Source organism: Mus caroli, unplaced genomic scaffold (assembly GCF_978045245.1).
Source record: "Mus caroli unplaced genomic scaffold, Mus_caroli_1 scaffold_16, whole genome shotgun sequence".
In the NCBI taxonomy this organism is placed as follows: domain Eukaryota; kingdom Metazoa; phylum Chordata; class Mammalia; order Rodentia; family Muridae; genus Mus; species Mus caroli.
In genome coordinates this window covers 3,893,418-3,907,779 of record NW_028227271.1, presented here as the reverse complement: position 1 = coordinate 3,907,779, position 14,362 = coordinate 3,893,418, and the positions used below count along the sequence as shown (strand labels likewise).

The 14,362-nt window shown below is 47.9% G+C and overlaps 1 protein-coding gene across 4 annotated transcripts in view; it reads left to right on the top strand.

The window, feature by feature from the left end:
- Dip2b (DIP2 acetate--CoA ligase B (putative)) overlaps positions 1–14,362 on the top strand; it is a 183,371-nt gene extending 169,009 nt beyond the window's left edge. For all 4 annotated transcript variants that reach the window (XM_029469544.2, XM_029469543.2, XM_029469542.2 and 1 more), the window contains 6 exons: positions 217–278; positions 1,585–1,642; positions 3,322–3,396; positions 5,088–5,265; positions 6,727–6,850; positions 10,118–14,362. In XM_029469544.2, the coding sequence (XP_029325404.1) occupies positions 217–278; positions 1,585–1,642; positions 3,322–3,396; positions 5,088–5,265; positions 6,727–6,850; positions 10,118–10,370 (750 nt within the window). In that variant the 3' untranslated portion in view covers positions 10,371–14,362. The remainder of the gene's footprint in view (positions 1–216; positions 279–1,584; positions 1,643–3,321; positions 3,397–5,087; positions 5,266–6,726; positions 6,851–10,117) is intronic.

Here is a 14,362-nt window from a genome sequence, read left to right as displayed (position 1 = left end):
AGGGAACTACCCAACCCCCACTCCCCAGGCTTGGTACTGCTTCATTGCTGCAGAGATAGCCAAGAGGTCGCCAGGCCCAAGGCTGCTCCCCACCCCCCTCCCCCCTTTTACGGCTCACTTGGTTAAAGAGAAAGTGAGAGTGCATTTCCCATTTGCGGAACAGAGACAGCTTGTTCAGGCTTTAAATAAACACTGTGCTGGTTTGTTCTTCTTTAGGGAACCTCAGGGCCTGATCCAACAACTGTGTATGTAGATCTGAAGTCGCTGAGACATGACAGGTATGGTGAGCACAGAGCTTGACCTCAACATCAGCACCCCTTGTCCTGTTCTTGTTTACATCTTGAGGGGTGATGCAGGAAGGGAAAGGTGTCTGTCATTAGTAAATGATAGGAATTTTGTTTATGAAAAAAAAAAAGCTTCAGTTCTCACAGTTGCTTCATTGACATTAGCTTTAGGCCTTTGTTGGTTTTTCATCACCCAAGAGGTGGAGTAGGATTTGAAACCCCAGTTTGTTATATAGTCTGAGCTGGCCTAAAACTTACAGCCATCCTCCTGCCTCTGATTCTGCTAGATTATAGGCATGTGGAATCATGCCTGGCTTGCTGTATTGTTCTATAATTAAAATGTAATCTTAGTTTCTAGCTATAAATGTATACTTTTGTGGGGCTGCGTGTGGGGCTCACGCCTTTAACTGTAGCACTCAAGCAGAGGCAGGTGGATCTCTGAGTTCCAGGCCAGCCTGGTCCACATAGCAAGTTCCAGGACAGCCAGAGCTATACAGGGAGACCCTGTCTCAAAAACAAAAACAAAAGAAAATAAACAATAAATAGTGTCTTTGCTCTGCAGTTCAAAAAATGAGCCAGACGTGAGGCCAGGACAGGACTTTGACACAACACTTAATCTGAGTCCATAGTTTGTGAAGCCGCTTTTTCTCTCACTGAGATTTTAAGTTTTGTCCCACAGTGTGATGCTGAGATATGGAGCCCTTTGCACATTAGGCTGGTGGCTAGTCCCCAGTGTGCCCAGGCAGAGATCCCAGGCCACACTCATGCTGGGTGTGTGTGTGTGTGTGAGAGGGCATGCGTGCATGTGTGCGCACCAGAAAACTACCCTAGGTGGTGTTACTTGGTTCCTCAGGGACCATCCACCTTGTTTTCTGGGACAGGGTCAATCTCTGAGACCTGTGGCTTGCCAGTTCTGAGAAGATTGCTATCTGGGCAGCCTCGTAGATTCCCCTGTCTCTGCCTCCCAGCACCGGAGTCATGGACATGCGCCACAGTACTTGGTGTCACGGTTAAGCAGCAGCACTCCACCTGCTGACGTATCTGGTGGCCTGACGGCAGGTCTCCTTCCCTAGAGAGGCTCGCCTCTCGACTCCTGAGACCTCACTGTGCCTGGGAACAGGTTGTTACAGTGGGAGCTGCTGTTGGAGCCTAGTAAACTGTCTGACCCAGAGCATCAAGTGTGTGGAGTGTGAGAAGCTCACTCTAGGAGCAGAGGTGCCAGTTAGACATCCTGAGGAGGTAGCTGCAGTAGTGAACCCCATTTTATAAAGACTAGACATTAACCCCTGTTTCTCTACAGGGTCCGTCTTGTGGAACGGGGTGCCCCCCAGAGCCTCCTGCTTTCTGAATCTGGAAAGGTATTCTCTTCTGCTAGCTGCTGGGGAAGGCTGGGATGGAGAAAGAGGGCTGAAGCCTGAGAGGAGAGTCCTGTCAAGCTTAGAGAAAAGCCCATAGGCTTTACTTACTGGATGGTTTCCGGTGCATGAAGACCAGATGTGCACTTATCTCCATATTGTTTAAATCCCATGGACATAGCCATTCTTACTGATAAGCCAGCAAAGTGGCTAGAGGGGCAGCACCTGAGGAAGCCAGCTCTGTCTGTAAACACTGAAAGTCAGGACGGAGAGAAGCTGCGAGAAAGAGAGCTAGAGAGCTAGCAGCTGCTCTGAGCATCCCTTCACCCCATCCCTCCATCCTCACCACCTCCCCCGCTGTCATCCCTCACCCTGAACTGTCCAGACAGAGGACAGAATTGAGAAGATGTGTCAGGGTCCTGCCTAGGAATCCTGAGGCAGAGAAGAAAGGAACCCAAAGGAGACCCTGCCTACTCTCCAGCATAGGTCACAACACAGGGGCGTGTGTGGGCTGCGTGTGGACTGTGTGTGGGCTGCGTGTGGACTGCGTGTGGGCTGCGTGTGTGGGCTGCGTGTGTGGGCTGCGTGTGGGCTGTGCCTTTCATTGCTCATGTCTGCAGTTGGGAGCACGTGGAAGCAGGAATATCACGTCATGAGGGCAGCCGAGGCTACCCTTTATTCCCTTCCTCTAGGTTTTAGATACTTAAACCTGGGTAGTAAGTCTCAGGCTTTAGAAACCCAAGCTACCCAATGGAGGAGCTGAGAAAGCACCCAAGGAGCTGAAGGGATCTGCAACCGTATAGGCGGAACAACATTATGAACTAACCAGAACCCCGGAGCTCTTGACTCTAGCTGCATATGTATCAGAAGATGGCCTAGTCGGCCATCACTGGAAAGAGAGGCCCATTGGACACACAAACTTTATATGCCCCAGTACAGGGGAACGCCAGGGCCAAAAAGGGGGAGTGGGTGGGTAGGGGAGTGGGGGGTGGGTATGGGGGACTTTTGGGATAGCATTGGAAATGTAAATGAGGAAAATACTTAAATGAAAAAAAAAGAATCCCAAGCTAAAAAATTAACAGGGCAAGAGACAGTAACCAAAATGGCTGAATGACTCTCTTGCCTGTTTGCCCAGAATGGTCCTTGTCCATAGTAGGCAAGTGGCTTACTGCTGAACTACACTCCTACCCTGGAATCATCCGTGGGCCCAGACAGCACATGTTTCTTTTCCCTCCTATTGTGGCTCCCCACTGCAGTCTGAGCTCCCTGTGGAGTGGTCTCCAGGTTCTCCTCCTAGTTTATCTTGGGAAAGGCTTACCCAAAAGGGAATGGCTGAGTTACTTACCAGAGTCTTGCTGTTGTGGCCTTGAGCAGAGGTTTCTCAACCCTCTGAAGAGATGGCAGTCTGGATCTGTGTTCTAGCTTCAGAGTGGGACTCACTGGTCCTCCATCTCCACTAAGATGAGAAAGATTGACCAGGAACAAACAGAAAAGCACTTCAGGACCCTTTGAGTGATGGCTGCTTCATCAGCTCTTGCCATTTCTAGTCCAGTTCCTAGAAGTCATTGGTTGATTGCAGGATTTGGGGTTAGAAGCCATGCCTCAGAGCAGTAAGCTAAGCCACAGCCACAGGCACAAGGCTTGGTTGAACTGAGTATTTGTATTTCCTCGTTGATTCTTAGATCTTACCTGGAGTAAAAGTAGTTATTGTCAATCCTGAGACCAAAGGACCTGTCGGAGACTCTCACCTGGGAGAGGTAGGTGTGAATCTCCCTGGAGACTCTCTCTTGGGAGAGGTAGGTGTGAATCTCCCTGGAGACTCTCACCTGGGAGAGGTAGGTGTGAATCTCCTTGGGACTTGCACTTGGGAGAGATAGTCGTGAATCTCATTTTCACTTTGAAATCAGCTGATTGTGAAGTCACACACTGAGCCAACAGAACTGGACTCCACTCCATTCCCTCTATTGGGAATCCTGGATTTTTGGAAAGCTAGCGATGGAAAGGGGCAGAAGGAGGAGGCTGAGTCTGGAATGCAGCCTGGTTAGAAATAGTCTCAGATTTGTTCACTGCTGTCCTCTTACCTGAAAGCAAACTGGCCAAATCCTGCCTGCTCCCACCTGTGAAGGGCTGGGACTGCAGGGCCCCATGCATGCATTTTAAAATACTCATAAATGTTATACTCCTCAATGTGTTGGGTTTGCTTTAGTGTGGGAATCTTCTTAAGCCTCTCTTCCACTCTTTTCCCACATCTTTGAGGAAAGCTGATGGAGCCGTAGTTTAATGGGGGGGAGTCTTGGAAGTGTAGGTGCCAGAGAGCCACCTCTGCCACCACCTTAGTTGTAGTGAAGAGACACCATGACTAAGGCAACTATTACAAGAGAAGACATTTAGTTGGGGGCTTGCTTACAGTTTGAGAGGTTTAGTCCATTATCATCATGGCAGGGTATATGGCAGCATGCAAGCAGCAGGCACTGGAGCAGTAGCAGAGAGGAGAGCGGCATCCTGACTGTAGGCAGAGAGAGATTCTGGGCTTGGTCTAGGCTTTTGAAAGCTCAAAGCCTACCCTCCAGTAAGGCCACACCTCTTAACCCTTCTAATCCTTTTGCATAGTGCAACTCCCTGGTCAGCCTAGGGGCTGTTCTCATTCCTACCACACAGCTGGTTACAAGCCTGTCAAGGTCAGACTGTTTGCTCTGTTTTAGTGATAATGACATGCACCTCACATAGAGAATAGGACCTTTGTGACAGTTAAATTCATTTTACCTGTATCTGCAGTACACAAAAGCTGTCAGGGTTTCACAAGCCTAGTGGCTGGTGCCATCCTCTTGCCAGCTGTCACCCTGTAGACGTTGCAAACTCAGTGTCCTGTGGTATTATCCACAAAGCTTTGTGCCACAGTTACACCACAAGTGTAGAACCATGCCTTAGTGCTTCTGTGGAACTCTGGAAGCTGGTGGGAAATGAATCAATGAGGCAGTGCAACCTAGTGGTTAAGAGCACAGCCTCTGGCACCAGCCACCAGGGTAGAGGCTCCTTTCTAGTCTACATCTTAGGGAAATCTTTAGGCTTGTCTTTCTATCTATATAGTGAAAATAACAACCATGTGGCCACAACCGATGGAGAGCAAGCCAGCTAAGTCCCTCATAGAGTAAACACGAGATAAATGTTAGCTACATGCTGTTGTGGTCGCATTGTTAATGTGAAAATGACTTAGTTTGGTTTTTTTTGTTTTTTGTTTGTTTTTTTTTAATCTCTGAGTAGCCCTGGCTGTCTTGGAACTCACTCTGTAGACCAGGCTTGCCTCGAACTCAGAAATCCGCCTGCCTCTGCCTCCCGAGTGCTGGGATTAGAGGCGTGTGCCACCATGCCCAGCTAGTTTGTTTTTTTAATTCAAATAATCTGTCCCAGAGGAACTGAACTAATGCAGTCATCTTTCCTTCTCCTATAGATCTGGGTGAATAGCCCCCATACCGCCAGTGGCTACTATACCATCTACGATAGCGAAACTCTTCAAGCTGATCATTTCAATACCCGTCTGAGCTTTGGAGATGCTGCCCAGACACTCTGGGCCCGGACAGGATACCTCGGGTTTGTCCGCAGGACTGAGCTCACTGCAGCCACTGGAGGTATCTTCTAGCCCTGTTCTCTCCCAGCTGCCTTGTTCATATCATTGGAAAGCTTATTCGGGCTGCCTTGGGGTATAGAGGCCCTCCCTCTCTGTGCTTCTAGAACATATAGTTGAAGTAACAACACTCATTTGAAGTAGCCTTTGATCTTAGAGGTCTATCTGGAAGAGAACCCCTTCAGACTGCCCCGCGTATCATAGGACAGGGTATTAGAGCAGCTCGTAACCCCAGAGATTCTCCTGAGGATTAGCAGATGCCCTAGGCAGCATAGAACTCTCTTAGGGTTGGCACTCAGTGCTGACCAAGCTCCTAGGACAGGGGAAATAGGAACATGCACAACCCATGAGAGGGAATTGGGGGGTGTTGTTGTTGGCCCTGGCTGGCCTCAGACTCACAGAGATCCACCTGCCGCTGTGTCTGGAGTGCTGAGACTAAAGGTGTGTGCCACCATGCTTGGCCTGAGAATTGCTTCTGAAGTGGATCCAAGCCTGCTTATTGGCAGTGCTCTGTCAGAGAGTTCCCAGATGCTCACTGCAGTTTGTGTCTGTGCTTTCTGCTGCCCACCTTCCTGGCTGGCGCTGGAGCTGTGTAAACCACTCACCGCTCTATGGAAGAGCTGATAGAGAACACCCTGGACCATCAAAGCCCCGGCTGTCACCCTGTAGACGTTGCAAACTCAGTGTCCTGTGGTGTCACCCTAACTCAGTATCCTGAGGTGTCACCCCAAACGCAGTGACCTGTGGTGTCACCCAAACTCAGTGTCCTGTGTCCGCAGTTAGAGGATCTACAGCTCTTTGAGAGGACCCAGGATCAGTTCCCAGCCCCCACATCAAGTGGTCCACAACTGTAACTTGATCTCTAGGAAATCTAATACCTTCTCTATCAAGTGGTTCATAACCACCTGGAACTCCTGGAACTTCTGGAGAGAATCCAATACCTTTTTCTGGATTCTGAGGGCACTACCTACACTCATATGTGCACATATAAACACACACATACATACAAATAAAACTAAGAAGAAGCCATTGTGTAGATCTGGACAGATAGCTCAGTGGTTAAAACACTGGTTGCTCTTCCAGAGGACCCAGGTTTGATTCCCAGTACCTACACGGCAACACACACTGTAACTCCACTCTTTTTTTCTTTTTTCCGAGACAGGGTTTCTCTGTTGTAGCCCTGGCTGTCCTGGAACTCACTCTGTAGACCAGGCTGGCCTCAAATTGAGAAATCCACCTGCCTCTGCCTCCTGAGTGCTGGGATTAAAGGCGTGCTCCAAGCAGACTCAGTGATGTGTCCCTCATAGCAGTCATTTATCCTGACCTCTATCTCATGGAGCAAGTAGACCTTTTGGAGTTTTCCCAGTCGCAGCCAGCTAGCTGACTGGTGTCCCCAACCCCGTGCTCTTAATGCTAACACCTTATTGTACGTGTGGCGGTCTGAGCCTGTTCCTCGTCCTTTCAGAACGTCATGACGCCTTGTATGTGGTGGGTGCGCTGGATGAGACACTGGAGCTGAGAGGATTACGATACCATCCTATTGACATAGAGACCTCCGTGTCCCGAGTCCACAGGAGCATTGCTGAATGGTAAGTTCCTTTACAACTTGTTCTCACTTCAGCTTTAGTGATGATGAAATTGTTCTGGTCAGTCAGCCATCTGTGCCAGTGCCACCTGCCCATGCGGCACCCTCAAGAGTAAGACAAACTTCCATCTTACTGCACAGTCCATGCTGGTCTCAATCAAGTGTGCGTTACACACTGAGTCAGGCGCCCTGACATTCAATCTAATGACGGCTTCACCTCCCACACTTCCCCGTGCTTCCTGACTATAGTCCACGGTGGTCTCAGTTGCCAGAGCCACTGTGGAGCTGAGTCAGTGTGTAACGCACACTCGCATAGGCAGAAGCATCAGCAGGGCACCTGACTCTAGGAAGTCACACAGTGTGAGAGGGATGGCAGTGACTTTAAAGATGGTGGCCCAGCAGGGAAGGAGTTTACCACCAAGCCTGAACCCACACGGTAGAAGGAAAGAATCGACTCCCACAGGTTGTCCTCTGTCCTCCACGTGGGGCTGTGGCATACACACATGCTTCCTTTTCCATGCATAACAAACAACGGCTACAAAAAGTTACTGAGAAGAAGGCTCACCTCCCTCACTTCCCCGTGCTTCCTGGTTGCCAAAAGCATCAAACCAGGATGTGCTTTTTCAACTGTCGGAGGGAGGGAGACGGTGAAAAAGACTGGGTTACCATCCAGCCTGGCTCTTTCATTGAAGGTACTTGCCTGAATTTCCCTTATCAGGGGTTATCCTACCTCATACTGATGGGAAGTTCATTAAAATTAAAACTGTGTTTTACCTACTGATTCTCTTTCTGGGTTTTATATGTTTGTTTTTCTTTTTAACTAGTGTGTCTCTGTACATGTCACATATACACAGGTACCATGGAGTGCAGAAGAGGGTGTTAGATCCCCTGCACTGCAGTTACAGGTGGTCTGAGCCACCCAACAGATAGTTGCTGAGGTCAGAGCTCCCAGCCCTTGGGTTTTTTTTGGTTTTGTTTTGCTTTTTTGTTTTTTGTTTTTTTTTTTTATTAGGGATTTATTTATTTATTGTATGTAAGTACACTGTCACTGTCTTCAGACACACCAGAAGGTTGTGAAGGTTACAGATGGTTGTGAACCACCATGTGGTTGCTGGGATTCGAACTCAGGACCTCCAGAAGAGCAGTCAGTGCTCTTAACCGCTGAGCCATCTCACCAGCCCCTCTCCCATCCCTTGTAAGAGCAGGAGTTCTCCTAGCACCAAGCCATCTCTCCAGCCCCTCACTCTTGGATCTGTTTGTCTGTTTCGTGACAGGGTTTCTCTCCATAGCCCAGGCTGTTCTACAACTCATTTTATAGACCAGGCTGGCCTCAGACTCACAGAGATCCACCTGCTTCTCCCTCCCAAGTGTTATTCTTGGCTGTTTCTTCTCCTGTGTCCTCTCCAGTTTGTCCCCTATTGCATAACCATGGTTTCTACAATAGATACACATGCTTCCCAAATGCCCCTTTATTTAAGGACAGTCTTGCCTGGCAGGACTAGAGAGGCCGATGCAGGGACTCTAGAGTTCCAGACTAGCCTGGGCCACCCAGGGAAGAGACCTGTCTCAAAACACACAAAAAAGGGTCTTTCAGCTTGCATGGGTTAGAGTCTCTCCCCAGATTTAAACAAGATTAATTAAAGCAAGAACATCTTTTGTTTTAAGATTTATTTATTTATTTCTTATATGTGAGTACACTGTTGCTATCTTCAGACACACATCAGGGAATATCAGATCCCCATTACAGATGGTTGTGAGCCACCATGTGATTGCTGGGAATTGAACTCAGGATCTTTGGGAGAGCAGTCACTGCTCTTAACCCCTGAGCCCTCTCTCCAGCCCAGCAAGAACATCTTGACATGAAGAATTTTTTGGAAAACATGTAAGGAAGTTGGTGCCATAACAGATTTTAGATATTTGACTTTATTACAACCAAATATTACTTATAGCTATATTTAATAATCGGAATCATTTTAAATATCAGTTGAGCATTGTATATCGAAAGCCAGTTCAGTCCTTTTGGTGTTGTGATCTGCTTGGTGAAACTTATATTGCAAAGAACAGAAATTGTGTTCAACGAAGTTTAAATAAGCCAAATACGATGGCACACACCTTTAACCCCAGTACTTGGTAGTCAGAAGCAGATGGATCTCTGAGTTCAAGGCCAGCATGGTCTACAAAGGTGTCACCAGAATAGCCAGGGCTACACAGAGAAATTCTGTATTGGGAAGGGGAGCTTAAGTAAAGTCGGTCATACTGGCTCAGCTGAGCTACAGAGAGACTATCTCAGACAAACAACACTTAACACTGAAGAGTTAGTAGAAAGAACTTGGCCCTTCTGTAAATGCCCTGAGTCTCAGAATAGGTTACAAACAAGGTCCAGGCACACCATTAGGAATGGCTGCCTCTCCGGCCTCTGGGGCTGTGAACCCGGTATCCAGTCCCTCCTTCCTGAGCGGCTGCTTTGTCTTCCCTCCAAATTCCAAACTGTCACACACTTGTGTCCTCAGCTCGGTAATCCCACTCTCAGACTCCTAGAAAATGCTGGAAGGCTTGGCAATCGGCTATTTACATGAATGGCTGCTGGCCTCTGACTGACGGCCAGGAGAACCAGGGTTCTCAGGGAAATGGGTTAAGTATCAGAAGAAAGTACAAAAGACGGGGCCAGCAAGATAGCGCCGCTCAGGAAGGAACGTTGTTCCACCAGCAAGTTGTTCAGGAACAGAGGACGCGAGGACAAGCCCCAGAAGCACACTGGAGGGAGAGAGCCGACTGCCCCACCTGCTCCCAACTCTTCTTTTTTTTTTTAATTTTTAAAGATTTATTTATCATTATATCTAAGTACACTGTAGCTGTCTTCAGACACACCAGAAGAGGGCATCAGGTCTCATTATGGATGGTTGTGAGCCACCATGTGGTTGCTGGGACTTGAACTCAGGACCTTCAGAAGAGCAGTGAGTGCTCTTAACCACTGAGCCGTCATCTCTCCAGCCCTGCTCCCGACTCTTCACACCCCATACATAGTGCATGCATCTTCCCCAGAAGGAACTGCAGAGATGGCTTACCCACTAAGAGCCCTTGGTGCTCTTGCAGAGGACCTAGGCTCTGTTCCCAGAACCCACGTTAGCTCACACCCAGCCAGTTCCAGGGACTCCACATTCTCTTCTGACCTCAGGCCCTCCATGCGCATGTGCACTTACACCCACACTGGTAAAATCAAAATGAGATTGTGTAAAGGATGGACGTTAACTGAGTGTCATTGGCATTTCAGTGCTGTGTTCACGTGGACCAACTTGCTGGTGGTCGTTGTGGAACTATGCGGCTCTGAACAGGAAGCCCTGGACCTGGTTCCTCTCGTGACCAATGTGGTCCTGGAAGAGCATTACCTCATCGTGGGTGTTGTGGTTGTCGTGGACCCAGGCGTTGTCCCCATCAACTCCAGAGGAGAGAAGCAGAGGATGCACCTCCGAGACAGCTTCCTAGCCGACCAGTTAGACCCTATCTATGTGGCTTACAACATGTAGCCAGCACTGGAGGGACCGCAGGGAAGACCTGTGGCTAGGAGCAGGCTTTCAGCTGACATGAAGATGGCCCCAGCACAGCCTTCATCTCATCCTGTGGAATTCTGACGTCACAGAACACCCAGGAAAGGGGATTTCTGTGGTAGCACCGAGAACACGTTAGCAGTCTGTCAGACCTAAGCTCTGGCATGTGCGACAGCACGTTACTAAAGCAGTTACATGCATGTTGCGCTACCCTCATCTGGTATAGAGACCTGCATTTTTACCTAACCTTCTAGACTCCTGAAAGGGAGTTAAATGAATTCACATGAAGGGGTCGCCTGAGTCCTGCAGTTCCCCACTCTGTACTGTATTTTGCCATTTCCCGTAGTCAGGTGTCCTGCAGGGTTTCTTCACATGAAGCTGCCAAGCTTGATCAGCCCATAAGCAAAATCAAATAACCCACGTGAGAACTGCTTTGTGTGTCTAACTCTCGGTTATAAGCATTCTGACCAGTGTTTAAACGTGTAAATAAGAACACACATAGTTCAACTAAAGAACCAGGCAGCCCCCTGCTTAACTGCAGCCTGGATAGCTGAGCTGCTGCTGAGGGCACGCCGTGTGGGACGGCTGGCCTGGCAACATAGAGCCCTCAGTGGGATGGTCTAAAACTAAAGCTGCCTGTGCTTGTTTGTAAAGCTTATACTCCCAGAATTAGCCTGAGCTTCTAAGAATTCCTCAACCCATTCCTCTAAGCTGAAAAGCACTCTTGTTAGAATTTAGACCTAACTAAGATTCATCAGTTCCTAACCTACTTTGCAGAAGTGCAACAGTTCACTCAGGCCAGTGTTGAAACTCTTTCACACCCTGAGTGACTACGGGAGAACTGCCAGCTTCCGCTTCTCCGTGCTCTGTGTCTGCGGTTTACATATAGATGGTCCCCCTGGAAACTGAGGCGTGAGCTCTTCCTCAGAAGTCTGTGAGGGTGAATGCTAAAGGCTGGGAAGGGAGTGGGCTAGCCAGCTCATGGAACGTAGGCCGCATCCGCACGTCTGACCTGTAACCGGTGTGGCTGCCATAGTAGTCAGGCTGCTCTGAGACAGGGAAGTCTGATCTCCACAGGAAACTCTTGTGAAGTAACTGGTGCCTGAGGTGCACTCAGTGTGGGACTGAGCTTGGCTTCTGGCTCAGTTTCCATTTTTTGGTCTGAAACTTCATGTATTTGAATATAGTTAAATTTTATTATTTTTTTCTTACAGAAATATTTTTAAAAATTAAAGAAAATCTCAAGTGAAAAAAGAATTAACCTGTTAAATCAGAATGGTTCTCTTTGACCCGTTCTGGTCTATTGTGTAAATATTTATTTAGACTATTTTGATAATACATATTATTTACCCCACTGTAACATCCTGTAAACTAAATGCGTTTTTAAGCAATTTTTAAGACTTGTAATTACCCTAAAAATAAGGTTTATTAAGCCAAGACCAGACTTTTGAGCAGGGCAGCATCAGTTTCACCATGTGGCCTCTGTGCCCCCTTCTCCATAGTCCTCTTCCTCTGATCATGCTCCACAGAAAGAAGGCCTCTGCTGCCACCTCGGGCGGTGCACTTGGGATGCGGTTGGTTCTCACTCAGTGAGGGAGATGTTGGGGTGGGGTGTACAGGAAGGGCAGAGCGACATCCCTTCTCAGGACTGAGTCCTTTACAAAGGAAATGGCTTGTGTATTTTGAAAGTCTTAAAACTAATTATTGTTTTGCTTTTTTTTTTTTTTTTTGAAACAGGGTCTTTTGATATATTCCAAGCTGTCCTCCTTCCCCTCCTTGGTTACAGGTGTACTCTGCCATGTGTAGCTCTTAAAACGGCCCGTGGTACCTGCTAAGTAGAGCAAGGCCTGGGTATCAAACAGTTCCGTGTTAACAGTCCCTAAATTCTAAGGTCCTTGAATTTGAAGGAAAAACCTTTAGGCCAACTCTGTCTTGGCTGATAACTCTTACAATGCACGTTATTAACTTGGTGTCACTACCCAGGACACATTGTCTATAGTAAATGGAATGTGAGCCACATCTGTACTTTAAACTTTCCTAATAACTGTGTTAAACAAGAACAACAAGAAAGGTCTCCTTGTGTAGCCCTAGCTGCTTATAACTCGCTCTGTAGACCTGGCTGCTGTCAAACTGGAGGTCCTCCTCCCTCCGCCTCCGGAGGGCTGGGGCTAAAGGCACGCAGCACCAAACCCAGCTAAGTACAGCGGCTAGACATTTCTTAAAGCATAGGATAGTGGTTTTAATATGTTTACCAAAAGTAGTATTTCTTTGATATAAAATCATTGAGCTGTTTCGGGTTCCCTCTAAAAGTTCGGGAATCCTATGTGAATTTAGTTCGGACTAGCCGTTTCAGGTCTCGGTGGCAGAGCCTGGCTAGTGACTACCATGTTGGTCAGTGCGGCCAGCCATCACTCCTTCAAGCACAGTTCTGAATCCAGTCCATCCATCCAATGGGCCAGCTCCCAGCCAGCCATTCCCAGATCATCTTCTTAAAGACAGTGCTAGAATAGAACACGGGGCCTGTGCGTGACAAACGCCCTACTACTAAGCTCGTCCTTAGTAGCCCAGGCTGGTCTAGAACCTCTGGTCTTCTTTCTCTGTCCCCAGTACTGAAATTGCAGCAGACACCTTCATGCCTTGCCCAGGCTTCTAGTCTTTTCCTCCGTCTGGTGATGACTACTTTTTTTTTTTTTTTCTGTTGCTTTTCTTTGAGTCCATCCCCCAAAGTCAGCCTTTACTAGTAGAGGAACAAGACCTGAGCGCTGTCCCTGGGGAACCTCACTAGTCAGTCATTCGCCTTGATGGGGCTTGTGATGGACCCGAGGCCTACCTCAGACTTGAGTCTGTTTCCCCTTGATAGCATCATGGTTCTGGCCTTTTCCACATTCAATGGAGGCTTCATGGTTGTTCTGACAATGAAAGCAGTCCTGGAGATCCCATTATTAATAAAACAAAAAGGCCTGCAGAGATTCCTGACCACTGAACATCGGGGCAGGAAGGGGGGCCAAGAGTAAACCCCATCTTGATTACAAGAGAAAATTTTTTTCTTTTTGTTTTCGTGTCTGTGTGTGTGTGTGGAGGGGGGTGCACATTTACTGTATAGCCTTTTTGCTGGCCCTCAAACTTGATGCTCTTGCCTCAGCCTTCCAGTGCTGAAATTTGAGGCTGCTGCAACCAGCCATACCTGGCAAGAGCAGTCTTCTAATCTGGAAACCTGTGAACCCTCAGCCCTCAAGAGAGGGCCCGAGATGGATCAGGGAGTTCTAGCTGCACACATCCCGAGCGCCTGAGCCCTCAGAATGCCCACCATGCACACAGAGACTCCATTCTCCCCAGGACAAAGTCCTCTGCTGTTGGGGACCATGGCCTGTCTCCTCACCTTAGTCCCTGGGCGCTTGCTTATTGGTCTCCTGGAATCTCAAAGGGCCTGAGGCCTTAGGCTCCTTTAAGGTCTCTATCCCAAGCATGGTGCTCAATATCTTGGCCAAATAAGTTACTTTCCTTGAATATCCAGGAATTTTAAACTAAAGCAATGAGTTGTCTGTCACCTTGCCCTGAAACTCCAGCGTAACCTGCCTTAGTGTTCCTTGTGTTGTCTGCTTTGATGTAAAACCACGGATGTGTCGAGGCAGAGGCTGCAGTCCTCTGTGCACACAGTAGGCCTTTGCTTTACCATTCAACAGTTCGGACTTAGGCATGTGTAGATGGGTCCTTAGATTCGTCCCGAGGAAGAGACTGCAAAGACACATGAAGATTTCTGATCCTAAATGCTGTTTTGTTTACTTCCTGTCAAGATATCAACCCCTGTCCAATTCAAACTATAGTACTGTGTAATTATGTATAAAGGTTTTTTTATTTATTTGAAATTAGGTTAGATATACATTTTTAAATTTAACATCTGGCTGGACAGTGTTCTATTAACTCATTGAATGTGTTTCCTTTGTCTTGTGTTAATAAATATTGATGCTTGA